At 49.0% G+C, this 21,598-nt stretch overlaps 2 protein-coding genes across 8 annotated transcripts in view; one reads left to right on the plus strand and one right to left on the minus strand.

The window, feature by feature from the left end:
* Positions 1-15,019, minus strand: part of UPF1 (UPF1 RNA helicase and ATPase) — a 24,191-nt gene extending 9,172 nt beyond the window's left edge. Inside the window, exons 1-15 of one of the 2 annotated variants that reach the window (XM_030257130.4) lie at positions 14,445-15,019; positions 8,716-8,858; positions 8,292-8,381; positions 6,965-7,132; positions 5,990-6,170; positions 5,381-5,542; positions 4,693-4,777; positions 4,451-4,549; positions 4,136-4,244; positions 3,182-3,341; positions 2,975-3,093; positions 2,543-2,707; positions 2,249-2,363; positions 1,790-1,933; positions 650-863 (exon numbers count right to left, since the gene is read on the minus strand). In XM_030257130.4, the coding sequence (XP_030112990.1) occupies positions 650-863; positions 1,790-1,933; positions 2,249-2,363; positions 2,543-2,707; positions 2,975-3,093; positions 3,182-3,341; positions 4,136-4,244; positions 4,451-4,549; positions 4,693-4,777; positions 5,381-5,542; positions 5,990-6,170; positions 6,965-7,132; positions 8,292-8,381; positions 8,716-8,858; positions 14,445-14,669 (2,179 nt within the window). In that variant the 5' untranslated portion in view covers positions 14,670-15,019. Of the gene's footprint in view, positions 1-649; positions 864-1,789; positions 1,934-2,248; positions 2,364-2,542; positions 2,708-2,974; positions 3,094-3,181; positions 3,342-4,135; positions 4,254-4,450; positions 4,550-4,692; positions 4,778-5,380; positions 5,543-5,989; positions 6,171-6,964; positions 7,133-8,291; positions 8,382-8,715; positions 8,859-14,444 lie in introns of both variants that reach the window. The other variant, XM_030257129.4, reaches the window with a different exon arrangement.
* The window catches only part of COMP (cartilage oligomeric matrix protein), a 32,023-nt gene continuing 24,917 nt past the window's right edge, over positions 14,493-21,598 (plus strand). For 4 of the 6 annotated variants that reach the window (XM_072919317.1, XM_072919320.1, XM_072919316.1 and 1 more), the window contains exons 1-4: positions 14,493-14,628; positions 16,703-17,651; positions 18,811-18,938; positions 20,132-20,262. The gene's annotated coding sequence lies outside the window, so the exon portion shown is untranslated. The remainder of the gene's footprint in view (positions 14,629-16,702; positions 17,652-18,810; positions 18,939-20,131; positions 20,263-21,598) is intronic. The other 2 variants (XM_072919319.1, XM_072919318.1) reach the window with 2 other exon arrangements.

Here is a 21,598-nt window from a genome sequence, read left to right on the forward strand (position 1 = left end):
CAACACCACTTGGCAATTTCCATATCAAAGCGCCTCCAAATGAAGCCTGATGCTAATTTTTTTATTAAAAATCCAAACCCAGATGAGAGAATGCCTGCTTTGATCCCTGCTCAAGATTTGCAGCTCTCCCCAAAGGCTCAGAAACCTTTAGTGTCACTCTCTTTTCAGATGATCATTTTAATAGGAAATCTTGTTCACCCTCCAGATTGTTCCAACAGCACCAACACCTTCCAGGCCATGGAAACAGAAACCAGCAGGGCTGAGCCCAAAATGAACAGGACTGACCCCAAAATGAACAGGACTAACTCCCAAAATGAACAGGACTAAGCCCAAAATGACCAGGGCTGAGCCCCGAATGAACAGGACTGAGCCCAAAATGAACAGGGCTAACCCCCAAATGAACAGGGCTGACCCCAAAATGAACAGGACTAAGCCCAAAATGACCAGGGCTAACACCAAAATGACCAGGACTAGCCCCAAATAACCAGGACTAACCCCAAAATGAAGTCAGCCAGGTTTATATTATGGAAAACTGTGTGCCCACGCTGGGAACACGCCTGCTCAGCACTCCCTCCTGCCTGTCTCCCAGCTCCCTTTCGGAGGCAGGGCAGGGTCCTGCTGCCCTGCCCGGGTGCTGCAGAGCCCTTACCTGCGGTGACCCCGTTCTGCAGCGAGCCCTCGTAGAAGATGTTGGAGGGGAAGGCGCTGAGCGCGGGGTGCATGCGGTACTGCACCTGCAGCCGGATGGGCCGGATGCCCAGCACCACCAGCCGCTCAAACAGCGACTGCGACAGCCCCGCCTTGGCTGCCTTCTTGCACATCACCACGGGCCCCAGCTGGCAGTGGTCACCCACCAGGATCAGCTGTGGGGAGAGTTTGGCACGGCTCAGTTTGGTTGCTGGAGGTTGTTTGGGATAACGGAAATATCCTACTGGAAAATGGAGAATGCCCATCTGGGACGGGAGGATCTTAAATCCCACCCAGTGCCACCCCTGGGGCACTTCCCGCTCCCAGGTGGCTCCAGCCTGGCCTTGGGCACTGCCAGGGATCCAGGGGCAGCCCCAGCTGCTCTGGGAATTCCATCCCATTCCCTCCCCGCCCTCCCAGGGAACAATCCCTTCCCAAAATCCCACCCAGCCCTGCCCTCTGGCAGTGGGAGCCATTCCCTGTGTCCTGCCCCTCTCCAGCTCTCCTGGAGCCCCTTCAGGTCCTGCAAGGGGCTCTGAGCTCTCCCTGGAGCCCCTTCAGGTCCTGCAAGGGGCTCTGAGCTCTCCCTGGAGCTTCTCTTCTCCAACATGGCCTTGGACACTCCCCAGGATGAGGCAGCCACAGCTTCTCTGGGAATTCCATCCCAGCCCCTCCCCTCCCTCACAGGCAACCATTTCCCCTAAATATAAAATCCAAACCCACTCTCTGTCAGTTTAAACCATCCCCTGACATACTAGGAATTAATCGTTCTAACTGGGGATAAGCTTCAGCTCTCCCCAAAGGCTCAGAAACCTTTAGTGTCACTCTCTTTTCAGATGATCATTTTAATAGGAAATCTTGTTCACTCTCCAGATTTTTCCAACAGCACCAACAGCTTCCAGGCCATGGAAACAGAAACTAGCAGGGCAAACCCAAAATGAACGGGGCTGACCCCAAAATGAACGGGGCTGACCCCAAAATGAAGTCGGGTAAGTTTATGCTAGAGAAAAGGAAAATCCTGTGTGCCTGCACTGGGAACGTGGCTGCTCAGTGCTACTCCTGCTGTGTTTCCAAGCTCATTTTTAGGGCTCCCAGGCTTTACCTGCTTGGCCCCCAGCACCACGGGCACCATGCACTCCGGCTCGGTGGCCTGCGTGCTCTCGTCGATGAGGATGGAGCGGAACTGCATCTTGGCCAGCCTGGGGTCTCCAGCTCCCACACACGTGCAGCAGATCACATCCGCGTTCTGGGGCAGCAGGGAGCACCATCAGCACCGGGGGGCACGGGGATGGGGGGCACGGGGATGGGGGGCACGGGGATGGGGGGCACGGGGATGGGGGGCACGGGGATGGGGGGCACGGGGATGGGGGCACTGGGAGGGATGGGGGCACTGGGAGGGATGGGGGCACTGGGAGGGATGGGAGGCAGTGATTTGGGGTAGTCACAGGGATTTCAGGGTGGCAGCCCCGGAGATTTCGAGGGGGCAGTCGCAGGGATTTGAGGTGGCCCCGGGGATTTCGGGGTGCAGCAGGGATTTCGGGGAGGCAGCCCCAGCCCTCACCATCAGCAGCTCCCGCTCCGCAGTGCGCTTCAGCGCCCGGTACCGCTTCTCGTCAGCGGAGGAAAGCTCTCCAGTCTCATCCTTGAGCTGCTGCAGCTTCTGAAGCTCTGGCATGCTGAAAATAAACAGGAATTTTGCTTTACAGCCCAACCAGCTTTGTAGGATTGCAGTCAAAGTGGTTTTTAACTGAAGCAAAATAATCCCATCAAGCAAACCACGGTGCTGGGGTGACAAGATCCCTCAGCTGTGCCCATCACGAACACCAGAAATGGAGGTTTTTTCCTCATTCCTCACCTGTCCATGTTCCTGATCTGGTTGTGCAGGGCCAGGAAGGACACGGGGGAGTCGATGGCCTCGCGGCTCTTGGCACACAGACGAACCACCTTGAGGCCAGTCTGGTGGATCTTCTCTGTCAGCTGATCCACAGCGATGTTGCTGGGGGCACACACCAGCACAGGCCTGGGAAAACCAGCCAGGAATCAGCCAAAAATCAGCCAGAACTCTCAATAAACTGGAATTCTTTTTCCACTAGACTTGCAATAAATATAAGTAGTAACACATCCCCTAAAATTATGCTGGGGAAGGGTGTTCTAGGCAACGAGCCCAAGTCTCCCCAGAAAATACAAATACAGTTCAATGACACAGATGACTTTTGCTTTTAAAATCAAGGTGATTCTTTGCATGAATCAAGCTCATGCCTAGGGGCTCAGAGCGAGCAGCTCTCACCCATTGCCCTGCCTGGCCAGGTGATACACGATGGTTGCTGATGTCACTGTTTTCCCAGTGCCAGGGGGACCCTGGATAAGGCTCAGAGGACGCTGCAGGACGGTCTTGACAGCATAAACCTAAAAAAAAAAAAAAAATTTATTGTTATTTAACATTCCCAGCACAGGATTGAAGTTGTTTAACCTCTGAGAGAGGAGATGAGGTTACCTGAGAGTGGTTGAGATCAGGGAGGCCCTGGGCCGTGAAGCGTTTTGGCAGCTGGCATTTGATGATGACATCTTCCACCTCGTGGCCCAGCAGTTTGTGGTAAATGTACCCAGACACCGAGGTCTCGTCCACTGCAAACGTCTTCAGAGCACTCTGCATCCTGAAATGAAGGAAAAGCAGGAAAATTATTCCTGAAGATCAGTGTGAAGCACCCCCAGGTGTCCCACGCCAGGTACCAGACACCAATGGGAAAGAGAACAATGGCCAACACTTATTAACAGAATTAAAATCACAGAAATTACACTCTGAGAACACAGATTTTGCTTTTTCCCCACGTGAACATTACAAGGTATTCCCAGAAAAATGTGGAGAGGAACACCAGCTTTGGTGACAGAATCTGGGACAGTAATTTGAGGTGCAAGAACCTGTGACAGGAATTTAGGTGCAAGATTTGAAGAAAATTTGCAGCCATAATGAAGAAAATAATAGGGTAAGAGGAGATAATAATAATAATAGGATATACTAATAGGAAATTATAATAATAGGACAAGAAGCCAACCCCTGTCTTACCACACAGAGACTTGGCTGAAGCCTGTGGGCCCCACAGCCAAATGTTGATATTTTAACTGTTTAAAGCAATTTCAGGAAGCTCAACTATAAAACTGTTTTTCTTCTTACATTTCAAGTATAATTAAATATAAGGTAAATCTCTCCCTTTGATATCTTTGCAACAAACCCTTCAAAATGAGAAAAATTGGCCACTTCATGCCATTAATTCAATTTCTAGCCTCTCTGAACCAGGTACCAGGTATTGCTCACACACTGAGATCTCTGATGGGTGGTGCCAAACCAAGAGAAATGTTTTGGTTGAAAACACTGGGTGAGGGCAAAGAGCAAAAAATCTACACCGAGTGCATCCCGTGCCTGCCAGGCTGAGAGGTGCTGCCTCAATACCTGTCAAAGGAAGTGGATTTCCACACAAAGTCCACCTGGAAGTTGTGAGTGACCTCCACGGGAGCTCCCACGCTGCTCCTCAGCTCGATGGCTATCTCATCACCATAATCTGTAGAACCTCGTTAAGTAGTAATTTCGAGCAAAAATTTGAATTTTATTCTCCCCAATTTTGGTGATTTCCTTTGGCAAAGCCCCGCCCCCCACCCCCCAACAGATTTTAAATTAGCAGAGAATTACTTTTGGATATAATGAGTGAGTTGTTAACGACTCCAGCTCTGGCCTGGCCCTGCTGAGGGCTCTCCAAGTAAAGGATACTATCAGGAACTTTGATCACGTGCCCAATTCCCTTCCAGAGGGGAGCCAGGTCTCCCTTGTACCTCAGGCAGATCTCATCTCCTTGCATGAGGCGCATGTCTGCAAAGGAAGGGGAAAAAAGCTCTGAACAACCACAAAAGCCTTCCAGAGCCACCCCAGGCCAGCCCTCAGAGTGCTCTGAAGGCTGGTTTTATTCAGAAGGTACAAAAAACCCCTGACAGAGACAGTCCAGGTGTCCTTACCTGAATCAGTCTTTGGCAAAGTGAAATAAGCAATTCTCTTCTTGTTCAGGCCCAGGTCCCACCTGACTGTGATGTTATCTTGGGTCTGAGGGGGAAAAAAAGATCATCTATTATTTTCTTGAAGAGCTGCTTGCCAACCACCACAGTCCTGTGCTTCAAAACAGTGCAGAAATGACAAAACTTGCTGTTCCAGTGTCACAGAAATCTGTATTTATTCCTGTGGCTGAGTTCACAGCACCTGCAGAAGGTGAATTCTGTTCTAAGAGTTAATGATGAGAAACAAAGTCCTGCTCACCAGCCGGTAATTCTCCCCCACTTCAAACACCCATGAAATGTTTCCAGGAGCTCTCAGAACTCCCATTTCCCTACCAGGGAACTGCAGCTTCTGAGGGTAACAAACAGCTGCACTTCTGGGAGAGAAGGTGGTTTTTGGAAAGAAAAACTTGAACACAGAACAGGTGAGAAGTTCCCAAGTGTTTCAATCTCTTAAATCCCCTCACTGTGAGGATTTTCCTCTCCTCTCCTCGCTGTCACACAGCACCATCACTGCTGATATCCCAGTGCTGCTACACCACAGCAATTCAAGTATTTATTTATTGCACTCAAGGCTTCCTTTTGTGCTGTGACTCCATGTGTGACCCCAGCACCGGTCAGGAGTCCCTGAAAAGGCAAATCTCACACATTTTACCTGAGATTCCTTGAGTTTCTTGTCATAATCTGCCTCAAGCTTGACCAGAGGACCAAATATGTTTTGGTATTGATAAGCATCTTCATATCTAAGCAGGACATGCTGGGGCTCCTCATCAACACCAGGTTTTTCCAAGTCCTCGAGGGTTGCAGATGGATTTTCCTGGAAATTAAAGCAGAGATGTTTTGTTTCACAGCTTGAAGTATAAAAATTGGCACAGGACTGGTAAAACTGTGCAGTGATACCAAGGTGGGACCACCCTTAAAGCTGCACCAAGGCATTACAAATCCTATTAAACTCAGTTTAAATTTTAAAGGATGCACAAAAAACCTCTTAAAAACCTCATAACTGAGTGAAACAACAACTTCCTGCTCTGCTGGCCATCACTTAAAGCAGAAATATTTGAAAGTCATTATATGAGCAAGGAAAGTTGTTTTTCAGCTTGGTGAAGCCTTCAACAATTTCTCGAATGCTCTGTCCAATTCCCTGTGCCAGTGCAGGATTTAAACCTTGTGTGATTTCTGCCTTCCAGAGCTCCTAAAAGTCTTGTCCTTCCTTCAAAAGCACCTCAGACCTGATAAAATAAACCCTGCAAAGTTGAGGCTGTACCTTCCAGAGCTCCTCCAGTTTGTTGATCTGCTGGGCTGTGATCTGCCGGGCCCGGAGCTGCTCCTGCTCCGAGGGGATCTTCACCAGCCAGGAGAGGAAGCAGCGGTCCTGGATCAGGGGCTGCCACTGGGAACTGTCCCAGTTGATGTCCTTCAAGCTGCTCTGGCTGGCACATGGCTGCCTGCAGGACCAGAACACAGCCAGGAGTTGTGAGATCCCACAAGAGTGAGGGAGATTGTGTGGAGGCTGAAAACAGGGCTGAAACTGCTCAAAAAACAGGGAAAATCCAAGCAAAACAACCCCGGTCTGCTGGGAAAACTCATTTTTCAGTTCTTACTCCAGTGTTGTGAGAAGTGTTGCTTGGGTTTTTCCAGGACTGAAAATACCTTTAAAATATTAAATATGACACCTTTGGAGGTGGTTATGATCCATGAAGATTGTGCACACACAGACCAGAAAAAGATGTTATTTCCCAAACAGAACTTCCTCCACAGAAACACAATTTCTACTGGCAAACACACAGTGACAGCACTGAATTAAAACACACACAATTATAAATTTTCAGTTCTGACTGAGCCTGTCAGAACAATTTCTGATTTACTGTGGCCTCAAATGACTCTGTGAGCTGAGAGAAAAACACCCTGAGTGAGAGTCACTGTTCCATGGCTCCAGAGTCACTTCCTGAAAGGAGCTGTGCCTCTCCCGAAGCTCAAACAGAGGGGAAAACACCTTTATTCCATTAAGGAATGCAGAATTCAGGGAAAAAAATACTTTTCTACAGAACAAAGATGTTTGCCCAGCAGAAGAGAACTCCCTTTGCTGCGTTATCCATCTGCACCCCTGAACTCTGTGCGACCACCTGAAGGGAAAAGGGTGGCAAACTAGAACGTAAGATGTATTTTGGCCAAAATGAAAGCAAGGGCTGGTTTTTCTGAAAGCAGATGCTGAGAAGAGCTGGCAGCAGAGCCCCCTCACCTGCACAGCAGAACCACCACGGAGTCAGCCTTGGCTGGGATGAAGCCCAGCAGGAAGACGTTGCGGCAGCCGCAGTTGTAGCACTCCAGGACGGTCTCGCCCAGGGGCCCGTCCTTGTGCAGAGTCACCTCCTTGCACTTGGCTCTCACCAGGTGGTTCACGATGTGGCTGCAAGCACAGAGACAGATCACAGCACAGACCCACAGCATTTTCACACCACAAACGTGGGTTAGGATCGATTTCTGCAGGTTGGCATTGAAGGCACTTGACGCCGTTTCATTTTCGGACTCGGGTGTTTATTGTTTCTTATCTATGTTACAGGCTCACTACCCTGCAGCTTTTTCAGGAGCAAGGCACAACATGGCTAGCTAACTCTTGTTACAAGGTCTTTTAAAACTAAACTGTCCAATTTAAGAAAGGACACCTGGATTATTTTCCCTTTTAACCCAATAACTGATCCCCCAGAGCCCCCAATGCGAACCTTTCTGTCCAATAACAAAACATCACCCAAACCCATGAAGAAGAAGGAACAAGGTGAAGAACAACCTGTCTCCACCCTAAAACCTCCATCTTGCTTCATATTTATTTCAATATTCTAAAATCCCAAACTCGAAGTTTTCCACCCTGTGATATTACACACTTCCAACCAACTCCAAACCCACAATGCCAGTGCTATTAATCGATTTCAAAAGCCTGTTCCTGACCTCAGGCCAAGTGCAGTGCTCTCTTGTGGGCCTGTGCCTTTAAGCACACAAAGTTTAAAATTCTCAGCACACAGGATTCCAATTTGTTAGCAATTATTAGAGCACTGATAAATCTATTTATTGTGGCACACACTGGCAGGATCTGCCTCTTTCCATCCATGCTGGGAACATTTCTCAGTGCATGGGTGTGGTATTCACATGCCCTCTGAACAGAGGGAGACTTGGCTTTCTCAGGATTTCTCCTGAGAAAAGAGGATCAAAACAATTCTTATCTCATTCACTACTCCTGTGTTTGTGCCCAGTAGAATGTGCTACAGAGATTGTTTACCCAAGGTGATTACCTAATGAAATTCTGGTGTTTAGATTCATTGACCAATTGGATCCATGTGTGTGTCAGGACTCTCAGGAGAGAGTCACAAGTTTTCTAGTTAGTTAGTGTGTCCTGTTAGTGTAATATAGTGAAATATAGTATAATAGTTTAATAAAGTAATTAATTAGCCTTCTGAAATCATTAGAGTCCTCCACATCATTGCTCCCAATACTGACACATGGGTGCTCTGAGAGTGAAAGAAGGGGAAATGGGTACAAAGGTGGTTTTTGATTTCCAGGATTTGATCATTTACCTGCCAGAGGTGTTTCCACGCCCGTTGCAGAACCATTTCTTGCTGGTGTTGCAGTAAACCACACAGGCAGGGTCGTGGATGCCACAGTAACTGCAATTCCAAGGGGAAAACCAGAAGTGATTGGTTATTGCTGAGAGGAAAATCCAAATCCAAGCTCTGACTGGATTTACAGGGCACAAAAATAAGGGGAAGTGGAAACTGGGGAACATCAGTGCTGGGAGAAGCATCAAACAGGAGCAGATTCCTGCTGTGAGTCACAAATATTTTAGAACTCCCCATCACAGGGGTGGCTGAGCCTGGGATTTATCCCCAGGGAGCGCCGAGCTGGCCAAACGTGGACGTGGCAGCTCCAAACCTGCTGCAGAACTCCAGGAGCAGCACAGGGAGCTGCTCCCAAAATCCCTGTCCCTCCTGGAAGCCTGACCTGCAGGCGTGCACAGGGAGATCCTTGGTGTAGTAAGTGTCCTCCTCATCCTCCTCGAAGTTGAGCTCTGCCAGGAGCTGGCTGGTCTTGGCCACGTTCTCATCCACGGCTCCATTCTGCAGGATCCCATCAGGACCATTCACCTGGAATGGGGGTGCACACCCAAAATGAGCCCCAAAATCTGGTGTGGCACCGAAAATCCTCCTCAGAAAGCTGCTGCCAAGAGCATGACATGCACAGCCATTATACAACCACGATTTGCTTCATCAGCTCCTGCTCTCCAGGACTATTGCAACTCCAGCTGATAAGTTGGAATAAAGTTTCCAGGAGGAGATTGCTTTCCTGCAGATTGTATTTTTCCATACAATCCCACAATCGATACTTGCTCCAACACCTCCTGTTTCACAGGATTATTTAAACTCCAACTGATAAGCAAGAAAACAAGGAGATTGCTTTTCTGCAGTCACATTTTCCCACAGCCTTACAGAACAAAATTCCATTTCAACAATTCCAGCAGTTGTTTTCTCACCCTTCTTTTTATTCCTGGGATCTACCTGGGAACAGGAATTTCCCCCACCTCTTCCTGTGCCCACCATGGACTGCCAGAACCGTGGAATTCTGCAACATTTGGTGCTGTCTCAGCAACTTTCCCACCCCCAGCCTTTCTCCTGACAAAAATAACTCCATTTTTTGGCACTTTTACCACCAGGAGGTGGTGGATGTCACGCAGGGATTTTGGCAGGACCACTGCAGGTGCTGCCCCTTGGGCTTCCCACGTGTCCTGGTTTAATTTCTCCAGCCCTGAGGGGTTTAGCACCTCAATACTGAGCTGAGAAAGACCCCAAAATTTGGTTTATTCTCTGTCTTCTTTAGCCGAGATCCCACCAAAAGCTGAACAGGGATAAGTTTCTCTTAATCCATGTTAATTTTGAGTGGAAAATGTGGGAAAGGGGCCACCAAAGTGGCTGGAAACACATTTGAGGGGAGTGCTGGGGTCATTTCCCTATCAAAGGAATAATTAACACCCCCCCCCCAATGTTTGTAAAGTTAAGATTTATTTATAAATATTAACCAGCCAGATAGGACAAAAATCACTCGTGGCCTTTGTCTCTCAAATAGTATTTGAACTACTTAGATTTAAGGCAATTTAACTGGGAGGTGCAACTTAATTCTGCCAGGGAGAACACAAAACCTTTAGCAAAAGAAATCAAAAAATACATTAAAAAGTTGCACTCTTCATGCTGTAATGAAGCAAACTCAGCTTATTTCTCAATTAGAGAGACACACATTAAAAATTTAACAGCCAATTGCAAGAGTTAAAGGCCAAAGCCAACTTCCCACTTGTCCTGAGCCATCAGGACCTGCCCTCAAAGCCACCAGCTCTGCAAATGAAATGAGGAGCATTTAAATAAAATCAATAAATGGGCTGGCTTCTATTGGTGTTATCTCCAAGCTCTGCCTTTTAATAGAAAGGATCAGCCCAGAGGAACCGAAAGTGCAAAAGGGAAGCTGGAAAAAGGAATCCAGCCCCACGGCAGGAGCAGCAGTATCAGCGGGGTGAGGGCAGATCCCATCAGCTGGCTGGGGAACAGACTCTGCACAGATAAATACCCACTTCAGAACACTGTCAGCAGAGAAATACCCACTTCAAATATCCATTTCCACTTGACAGAGCCATTTTACAGAAGGTAAACAAGGCCTGATCTGGCACAGGTGGGACTCCAAAGCCTGGAGTTTATCTGAACTCCTTACAAGCATTCCCAGGCATTTCTACCCCACAATGCATTATTTGAAGGTTGGTTGATTTTAATACATTTTCTGGGTGCTCATAAAAAACCGCCCTCCTGTTTTTTTAAAAAAAAGCAGTAAAGTTTGGGCTCGGTTTGGGATTTTTTAAGGCAGAAAAGGAAGAAATGTCAAGGGCAGGAGCGGCTGTGCTGTCCCAGCCCTCGGGGAGGCAGCGCTGATGTCACCTGCGCTGTGCAGCCCCAGCCCTTGGCAGGCTCTGGATGAGGAAGTGATTGTTGCAAACCCTCCTGTGATGTCAGCCCGTGTGCACTGGATTAAAAACCTGGCACGGGCAGCCGTGGTGGCAGGGGGGCACTGCTCTGCTGGGAAAAATGTTGGCTGCAACTTCTGGCACGGCGAGTTTGGCAGCTCCGGGCTGAGCGCTGAGAGGTGCCACAAAACTACTCCCAAAAACTGCCCGGCCTGCCTCGCTCCTCTGCTGGCCTCCAAAACACTCCCTGGGACACAAAACAAGGGCCAGGAACCGAGCTGAGGGACAGAAAGCAGCGGGGACGGGGAAGCTGAGGCTGCTCCATCCCAGGATGGGGCTTGGAGCAGCCTGGGACAGCGGGATGGGATGGGATATGGGATGGGATATGGGATGGGATGGGACTGAAGGTCCCTCCAAGCACTCTGGGAGTCCCTGGTTCCATGAACGAGGTGACACCATGGTGTGAAGGTGTCACCAGGAGATCCCTGAGGGATCCAGGAGAGCTGGAGAGGGACTGGGGACGAGGGATGGAGGGACGGGACACAGGGATGGGGGGAAATCGGGAAGGGATCGTTCCCTGTGGGGATTCCAGGCCAGGCTGGAGGAGGGAAGCTCCAGGGACACCTTGGAGCCACTTCCAGAGCCTTGAGGGGCTCCAGGAGAGCTGGAGAGGGATCTGGGACAAGGGCTGGAATCCCAGCACAGGGAATGGCTTCAAGGCGGAAAGGGGATATTGGGAAGGAATATCCCACCCTGCTGGCTGGGATGGAACTCCCAGAGAAGCTGTGACCATCCCTGGAAGTGCCCAGGGGGGTTTGGAGCACCCTGGGACAGTGGGAGGTGTCCCTGCCATGGGACCTTTAAGATTGAAGGTTTTCCAACCCAAATCGTGCTGGGATTCTGGGATCCTGCCGGCTGTGAGTCCCGGATCAGCGCTAACAGAATATTCCCCTGTCACTCCTGCTCCCAGCTCCCACAGCCAGCCGGGCCAGCAGCAGAGCCCCAGGTGAGCACACCTGCAGCCTCCTCACCCAGCTCTGCTTTCAAGTGCTGCATTTCAAGCTGCAACAAGAACTGTAATTGCACTTGAACTCCAGCAGGTATTCTGCCAGAGAAGTCCTTCAGCACCACCCTGCTGATGGAGTCACCCCCAGCTCCGGGGATCCCCCAGACCCCACATTTCTGGGGTGGGTGGCAAAGGCAGCTGCTGCCGAGTGTGATTTTCCCTTCGGGGCTCTGCTGGGACCGGGGTGAGGGAGATTGGCTTTCCCTTTCCCGAGGAGGAAGCTGGGGAAAGCCTCGCCCCTGGGAGGGAGCAGCAGGGGCTGGTGTGGCCCGGACAGAACAGCCTTTGTTCGCACCGAAGTGAAATGAAATGAAATGAAATGAAAGCCAGCCTGGCTGGGCCGGACCGTGCTGAGCCACCCGGGAGCCCAGCTCACCCACCCCGAGCTCCCAGCAGCGAGAATTCCACAGAATCCCGGGCTGCTCCGGGGTGGGACGGACCCCAAAGCCCAGCCAGGGCACCTCCCTCCATCCCACGGTGCTCCTTGGACACCTCAGGGATCCACAGCTGCTCTGCTTTAAATTCCTCTTAAACACTTCAGAAAATTATTATGTTTATGTAATTCTAGCAAACAATGGGAATAGAATTTTCTGTAGAAAATGTTTGTGCTCTACTCCTACTTTCGGTAATTGACCGCTAATCAATTGTAACGCTATTAATTAAATATATTGGGAAAGGAAGTTTTCCCTAAAAAATGAAGTGCCCTGCATTGCTCAACTCATCTTTTTAAAAAGACCCCAGAAACAGCTCAGCAAAAGTTTCCACCTCCAATATTCCTCAGCTCCAAATACAATTATTTACTTAATTAGCTTTAATTGTAATCACAGGGCTAATATTTCATTAAGCAAAACCTGATCAATTGGAGAAGTCATTATTTAAGATGCCTCCTGCCAAAAAGAACAACAAACTTCAATCATCTAGTGAGGGCAGCAAAAATTCTGCCCAGAACTTTTAAAAAAACCCAGATTTTGTGATTTTATCAGCCCTGAGCCCATTGAGAGGGGCAGGTCTGAGCAGATCCTGGGCTTTGTTTTACTTCACCCAGGAGGAAACGGGGCCTGTTCCTCCTCTGAGAGTCCCTCCCCAAAAATGACATTTCCAACGTCAAAATGAGCAGTGGGATGACCACAAAAGTTTGTAGAAACTCAAAACCACCCTGATTTTTTTTTAAAAAATCAACACAAAATCCCTTCCTTTTAGCCAGGAGACAAAACCAGTACCTGAAGGTGCTCTCCAGAGATTTTTTTTTTTTCCCTTGACTTCAAAGGTTTTTCAAACATGTTTAGACAAAAAAAAAAAAAAAAAAAAAAAAAAAAGCCCAATTAATTATCCTCTTGCCTGGACTTTCAGCTTATGAGGCTGATTTTGGGGTGGTTTTTCTTCTCCTTGGCCACAAATTCCCTGCTGGGAGCTCTGGAGTGATCACAACCCATTAAAGGTTTAAAATTAAATGTGATTAAAATTCTCTTTTAATGTATGCACACAGAGATTTTACTGCTGGTAGAAAATAATTCTGATCTCTCAATGCCCAAACTGGATCAATTCTACCAAATCCAAGAGCTGCAATCGAACAGAAAATAACCCAAGAGCTCTGAGCTCTGTGACTCACAGTGACCTGAGCACACCCCTGCAGTCACCGAGCACTTTCAGGCAGAAAAACTGATTTAATTCGTGCTGGGATAAACCCCCAGGACAGGAGCAAGCCTCGCTCAGCCCTGCCCTGCACACCTGTGGAGCTGGATGTGCTCCCTGCTCCCACTCCGCTGCACTCACACACCCACCTGGGGCAGCTTCTGCAACGAAAAGGACAAAAACCAGGTCCGGGATGTTTGGTTTGGGCATAAAAACTCACCTAAAACTCTCAACTCCTCTTTACACTCATCCCTTAACACGTGGGTGATGTACAAGCATTTAATGGTTAATAATGGGATTTCTGTGAGGGACCTGAATATTCCACGATCTTCAAACTGGAGAAAAGTGTGGCTTTTTTAAAAATACTGGAGAGTTCTTTGGAGTTTTTGCTGTTTACTACGGGCATACTGAGATTGTTATCTTCATTTGCTGCACTTCTTGTCAACTGTTATCCTAATTCCTCCCCTGCCTACGAGTTGTGAATTGCTAAATAAATACAATTTCATTCTCTTTTAGGCATCAACTGCAATAAAAAAACCAAAAAAACAAAACCAAAACGTGTTTTTAAACCACCAAGAACCAGAGCTCAGAACTTGTCCCTACCACACAATCCCCAAACAAACCCAACAGCTGCGTAGCGACAAAGTGGAAACTGAAATTAAAAAAAAAAAAAAAAAAATCAACATTCATAGTAATAACAAGCAGAAATTATTTTAGCGAGGTGAAGTAAAGAAGAAGTAAAGAATTTCGTCAGCGCCCAACTTTGGATAATAAACACCAGCGAAACCCGTTTGTTTTAAGGAGAAAGAACCCGAATTGACCCAAACCCCGCAAGGAGAAAGAACCCGAATTTCACCCTGCCTCGGTGGTTTTTTTTTCCCTCCTCCCTATCGCAACGCCACAACTATCGCGACACGGCCGCAAGTTTCCTGCCAGCACCAATTCCGCTCCCGGGCTGCCCCGGCTCGGCTCCCGCCCCGGGGCGCCGCCGCCGCCCGCCCCGCGCGGAGCCCCCGGTTCTCCGCCGCTCACCTGCGCTTCCAGCGGGCCCGGAGCTCCCTGCCCCGCGCCGGGGGGGCCCTGGCCCTGCGCCGGCCCCGCCTGGCCCGGCCCGGGCGGGGTCTGCGTCTGGCTGGGGAGGGTGAAGTCGGTGAACTCGAACTCGGAGCCCTGCGTGTCGGCGCCGAGCAGCTCGGCCTCCTCGGTGTCCAGGAAGGTGAGGGTCTGCGAGCTGGGGCCGTACGCCTCCACGCTCATGGCGGCGTTCTCCTCCGGGCCGGGAGGCTTCGTCCTCCCCACCCTTACCCCGCCCCCAACCCAGCAACCGCGGGCTTCCCCCTCAGCGAGCCCGGGCGGCCTCGCTACGCGAGCGGCGGGATGCGCCGCGCGCACCAGGCCGCGCGCCCCCCCCCACACACAAAAACGAACCCGCCGCCGCCGCCGGCTCTCCGGGCGGCCCCGGAGCTAACGGGCGGGAGAAGGGAGCGGAGCGGGCCCGAGTGTGCGGCCGGGCTCGCTCGCTCGGCCCGTCCGTCCGTCCGTCCGTGCGGCCGCGGCCGCCGCGCGCCAGGCCCGTGAGCGGTGACGCGGAGCGCGCGCGGGGGGGGGGGGGGGGGGGGACGCGCCGGCGGCAGCGCGCGCGCGCGGGAGGGCGACGGCGCGGGGGGGTGACGCACGCGCAGCACGCACCGCGGGGGGGGGGGAGACGCGGCGCGGCCGCCAGGGGGCGCGCTGCACGCCCCCGCAGCCCGCGCGGGAGGGGCGGGGCTTGGCGCTGAGTGACGGGTGTGGCGGCCAATGGGTTAGCGAGGTGAGAGGGAGGGCGGGAGGGGGATGCGCGGCCTGTCCGCCCGCGGCGCGCGGAGGGAAGGGGCGGGGCTTGGCGTGAGTGACGGGTGTGGCGGCCAATGGGACATCGAGATGGGGGGCGGGGGCTGAGGGGGCTGAGGGGATGGACAGGTCACTGAGGGGATGGGCACTCGTGAGGGGTCACTGAGGGGATGGACAGGTCACTGTGAGGGGATATGGTGGCACTGGGCACTCCTGAGGGGTCACTGAGGGGATGGGGTGGCACTGGGCACTCCTGAGGGGTCACTGAGGGGATGGGGTGGCACTGGGCACCGTGAGGGGTCACTGAGGGGATGGACAGGTCACTGTGAGGGGATGCGGTGGCACTGGGCACTCGTGAGGGGTCACTGAGGGGATGGGGTGGCACTGGGCACTCGTGAGGGGTCACTGAGGGGATGGACAGGTCACTCTGAGGGGATGTGGTGGCACTGGGCACCATGAGGGGTCACTGAGGGGATGTGGTGGCACTGGGCACCGTGAGGGGTCACTGAGGGGATGGACAGGTCACTGTGAGGGGATGGGGTGGCACTGGGCACTCATGAGGGGTCACTGAGGGGATGGGGTGGCACTGGGCACCATGAGGGGTCACTGTGAGGGGATGGACAGGTCACTCTGAGGGGATGGGGTGGCACTGGGCACTCGTAAGGGGTCACTGAGGGGATGTGGTGGCACTGGGCACCGTGAGGGGACACTGAGGGGATGGACAGGTCACTGTGAGGGGCTGGGGTGGCACTGGGCACCGTGAGGGGTCACTGAGGGGATGGGGTGGCACTGGGCACCGTGAGGGGTCACTGAGGGGACATGGTGGCACTGGGCACCATGAAGGGTCACTGTGAGGGGATGTGGTGGTGCTGGGCACTCGTGAGGGGTCACTGAGGGGATGGGGTGGCACTGGGCACCGTCAGGGGTCACTGAGGGAGTGGACAGGTCACTCTGAGGGGACGTGGTGACACTGGGCACTCGTGAGGGGTCACTGAGGGGACATGGTGACACTGGGCACTCTGAGGCGACGGGAACACTGTGGTGACAATGGGGTCACCTGTGCCCACCATGAGCTGCCAGCTCTGCCTGTTCCCTTGGAGCTGGCGGGAGGGACACGGGGTTAAGTGGGAATTAAGGAGCGGGAATTACATTAATTCCTGCTCCAGCAGTAATTCCTGTCCCACCTGTAATACCCCACAGCCCTGAGTGAAAGCTGAGCTGCTCTGGGCGTGCTGCAGTGGGCATTCTCTGAGCTCAGGGCCGTGCAGAGAACATTTCTACCTTGAAATAAACCAAAAACGTAGAATTTACCCTCATTCCATTCAATCAGCACACAATAAATCCCTTCTTAGTGTTGGGAAAGGCTGGATATTCAGTGCCTTTTCCCTTCCACGTTGAGATGCAAATATGTATCTTCTCTTATAAATAACTTGGATTTTATATTCTTGCTTTTGGTGTAGGATAAAGCCCAGCCTGAAACAACGTGTACCAGATCTGCGGCTGCTGGGCTGAAAAGATGGAGATTGGAAAACATCCTTGTCCTGGGAATATTGTGCAGCAAAAGGATGGGAAAAAACAAATCCAGGGAGCACAGGAGTCTCCACTTCTGCAGAGAGACTGAATTCGTCTTTCTTTGAAGCAGAATAAACTGTTCAGACCAAAGCATAACGGGGAGAAGCATAAAATAACATTTGAAGATGAAAGTGGAACCGGAGCGGGGGGAAAAGAATTATAGTACAAAGCCAGGTGGCTGCATGCTGCAAACACTTTTATTTATTAATAAACACACCTTACTCCTAACATTTGGCTGCTTGACAGAATCCTCAGAAGTCTTGGAAAGGGATCAAAGTTGTGCTGTGCAGAGTTGTGCTCTCCCTGTGCCTGCAGAGCTCTTTAAGGACAGGCTGGAAATTCCCTCCTGTGGGTTTGTCCCCCGAGGGTGGCCCTGGGGACACTCTGGGGCTGCTGTCTGAGGTGCTGAAGCTGCACATCCCCCAGCACTGGAAAAGCAGCTGGAAAACCAAACTGGCTTAAACTGGAGGGTGAAATTCTCTTTATACCAAGGCAGAGCAGAGGCACGTGAATTTCGGGATGACTCTGCTTCATCGCAGCGCTGGAAGCTCTGGGGGCCACTTTGAAGCTTTTGAGGATAAAATGGATGCACAGCCAGGCTGCAGAGCTGCCAGGCTGCATTTTCTGTTTTTTTTTTTTTTTTTTTAGTGTTTTGTGCAAGTTTTCTGCCTCAAACCCGGACTGCTGCAGAGGAGAGGCTGTGACTCACTGGGCTTGACTGCTGTGCTGCCAGTATGGAATTTAAACGGGCAAAAACTGGCACAACTCCCTGCAAACGCTGCTGAGCCTCCCGTCGCCCTGCAGATCAGAAGCTGGGATTCACAAGGAGATAAAACCGTGAGTGAATTCATATTTTAAAAGAGGCTTTCTGCTCGCAGGAGGTGCAGAGGGGATTATGCCGAGGTGCTGATGAGGAGTGACAAACCCGAGCAGCTGGAGGTGCTGGGGAGAAATCCCAGCCCTGGCAATAAGGAGAGGCCTTTCCTTGAACCTGGTTTGAATTCCAGAGCCCAGCAGCTCTGGGATTTGCTGGCATCCTCCTCCTCCTCCTCTCGGGGCTGTGAGGGGAAGGCAGGGATGGGATTGGTCTCCAGGAATTCCCAGCCATGGAGATAAAGCTGGAACAGCTCCGTGACGTGAGGGGGGCACAGCCAATGGAGCCCAGGCTGGCCAAAACGGGGGAAAAACGGGATATTTTTATCCTGGCATGGAATAATTCGGGTTACGGGAAGTGAGGGTGGAGCAGGGATCAGGTGGGGAGGGAGGAGCTCAGGGGAGCTCCCACACAGAGCAATAAATGCACCCAGGGTGTTGATGAAGGGCAATAAATGCACCCAGGGTGTTGATGAAGGGCAATAAATGCACCCAGGGTGTTCCTTAAGGACAATAAATGCACCCAGGGTGTTTCCTTAAGGACAATAAATGCACCCAGGATGTTCCTTAAAAACAATAAATGCACCCAGGATGTTCCTTAAGGACAATAAATGCACCCAGGGTGTTCCTTAAGCACAATAAATGCACCCAGGATGTTGATGAAGCAAATTAATTGCTTTATCTCCTCCCTGCTCTGGTCACATATTTTTATTTAGTGCTCCGGGAGCTCAGAGGATTTAAAAATCACAGAATTCCAGGATGGTTTTGGGTGGAAGGACCTTAAATCCCATCAATTCCCACGGGCAGGGACACCTCCCACTATCCCAGGTTGTTCCAACCCCATCCAAGCTGTCCCTGGGATGGAGAATCCACACCAATCTCTTCCAGTGCCTTCAATAATAAAGAAAATGCTCCATTTTCTTCATTTCCTGTCTCTGTTCTGCCTTTTTCTTCCCTTTTTCCTTAAAACAAATCCTAAATGAAAATACCTTAATTTTTTATTTATTTTACCACACCTGAATACCAATAAATGAAAGAACAAAAAAAATCTGTTTTTTTTTAATAAAAATATTCTCAATGCTGACAAAATTCCAGTGAAGTAATAATTATTATTTTTCTGAAGGGTTAAATCCATAGAGAAAAAAATGGGAATGAGTTTTTCCAGTGCCATTTCTCCTGAGTTACCACGAGAGGGACACAGAAGGAAAGCAAAAGGAGCTGGGAGAGAAAGAATCCAAGGACCAGCTCGAGGTGGGATCATAGCAACACATTTCCCTTTTATCTGGGAATTTCTGGGATCACAGCATTCCTACAAATCCCATAAAATCCTCCAAAATCCCTAAAATCCTAAATTCATCCCATAAAACCTTAAAAAAATCTTCACAGATAATGGGCTGAGAAATGTAAATAGTTAAAACGGGTTGTTTTCCCCCACAGATTTTCCTCACTTTCCATCAGCTTTTTCCCTTTGGAATGTGGGGACAGGGAGAGGTTGGGCTGGCTGGGATTTTGTTCCATCCTGGAGCAACAAATCCCACAGGATTTTGTGGGTTTGGGGAGGTATTTTTGTTTATTCCCAGGGAATTTTTTGTTATGGAGGCTGGGGAGGTATTTCTGTTTATTCCCAGGGAATTTTCACTAAATAACAGCTGATGATGCAAATGACAGGAAATCCCAGATCCATAAAATTCCTGCATGGAACAAAGGCCCCATAAAAAAGCTCCTGAAGTAAATATTGAATATTTCGTGGGCTCTTGTGGAGTTACCCAGTCCTGAAATGGATTGGAATTAATGCAGAGTGGATTTTTAGGGACTCATCCTTAATGGCAGCAAAGCTTCACTTCCAGCCTGGCCAGGCAGGCTGGGATGGGGATAAAAATGCTGGAAAAAAGGAAAATGGGAGGAAAAATCCCTTATTTTTTAAGAATTATAACTTTATGGACTTCAGTCTTACATTTTACAATGTAACAATATTTTAATATCACATTGAAAGGCCCACTGAGTGCTGGGACCCTGAGTGGTAATTTAAAAATATTTATATATTTATATATCCATATATTTAATAACTATTTATATTATATAATATTGTATATATATATATATATTTTATAATTTTATACTTATTTTTGTATATTATTATATATTCCTAATTTTATTATTTATATAACTTAATATTTTAATATTTATTTTAATATTTTTACCCTTTAATGCCCAGAATCCTTTCACAAGCTAAGAACATCTCCAAAAAGTGTTATTAAATAAATGTAAGAATGTCTTTAATTTACCAGAAACTTTAGTGCAACATGAAATGCAAATCCAGCTCTGATTTCAGCAGGGAAGATTCACAGAAAATGGTTTTTCCTCATGATTTTTGTTTGTTTGTTTGTTTGTTTTTATCCTTCAGCAAATTGTGATAAATCTGATTAATTCTGCTTTATCTGCAGGTTTAATTTGGGATACACAAATATTCCCAGAACAAGTCACAGGGATGCAACTCCATGAAGGAAAAGGAGGAGAAGATTTTGGCCAAAATCCAAGGATTTTGAATGAAGAAAGTTCTCAGAAATTAAGGATGGTGAGTGACATTAAAAGATATCAGATAATAAAAGCTAACAGATAATAAAAGATAAATAATAAAAGATAACAGCAGGAGATGAAAAGGAAATGAAATTTGGTGCTCTAAACCAGCTCCAAATGGATGCTATATATAAATAAATAAATAAACTCCAATAAATTGGGGTTGAATATTAAAATAAGAATTAAAAATACTGAGTTTCAGTGGGAAACTCGAAATTCTTCCCTCCAAAATTGTGTTAAAATTCCCTTTGCTTGAAAAGATCTGAAACAACAGGACAGGACCTGGATTGAAGGAATTAATGTAGGGAAAAAAGCTTTTTATGGACAGAACTTGTGCCTTTTTTAGGTTTTTAGCTGAAGAATCACCATGTGAAGTTAAAACTCACTAAGAAAAAGCCAAGAGTTCCTAAAATCCAAGGGAAAAAATGCTGGAATTCCTGAATTTATTCAAGGAAATCTTTGGGAGGATCTGTTCCCTATTAAAGCTGCCTCTGGAAGGAGCAGAATTGTTAAAAATCCTCAATTTCCAAAGGGGCATCGACAGCTCTGGGGAAAAAAAAAAAAAAAAAAAAAAAAGGGATTTCTCCAAAGCAGATGTTGTTGGAGCTGAGTTTAAAAACAAAATGTGGAGCTCTTGATGGGCTCCAAAATGTCCCTGTTTGTTGGGATTGCTGGCAGCCTTCCTGGGCAGATGGAGGTGATTGTGGAGTAATGGAAAATCCAGGCTCCCACAGGCTGGGATGTGTGTGTGGGGCTGCTGAGCCTCCCCAGAAAGAGAGGAAAACGGGGAATTTCCAGGTTATCCCGTGCAAATTTGGGATTGGGTGCACTTTTAGCAGGTTTTTGATGTATTGATAGCTGACTTCTCCTCAGATTTTGTGCTGATGCAGGTTTTTAATTCTGGAGCAGGCAGAACGCTCAGGGTTAAACCTGAGGTTGGGTTTGTATCTTCAAAGAAAAAAAAATCACTTCAAAATCAGGAATTTTGGAGTCCCACCCTGGCTTTTTCTGTGCTTTCAGTGTAAGGGAATAACATATTTACATTCTCTGCATAGAAAATAAATCCTCCCAAGGAAATCCTTCTTTCCTGCTGTGGAGAAATCTTAATTTGGCTCTTAATGTAAGGAATCAATAATTGGAATTTGGCTGAGTGTCCAAGGTGTGTTTGGCCACATCAGGACTTCCAGGAGGGCTCCAGGATCAAACACCCTCATCCAAAAATGCCCTGAAACTGGAAAATTCCATTTTCTGGCCTCCATCCCTGAAGAATTTTCCTTTTTAGTCCCTTTTGATGTTAAATTTGCCCAGCTTGACCTTATCTTCTCCTTGCAAAT

This window comes from Taeniopygia guttata, chromosome 28 (genome assembly GCF_048771995.1).
Source record: "Taeniopygia guttata chromosome 28, bTaeGut7.mat, whole genome shotgun sequence".
NCBI classification, from domain to species: domain Eukaryota; kingdom Metazoa; phylum Chordata; class Aves; order Passeriformes; family Estrildidae; genus Taeniopygia; species Taeniopygia guttata.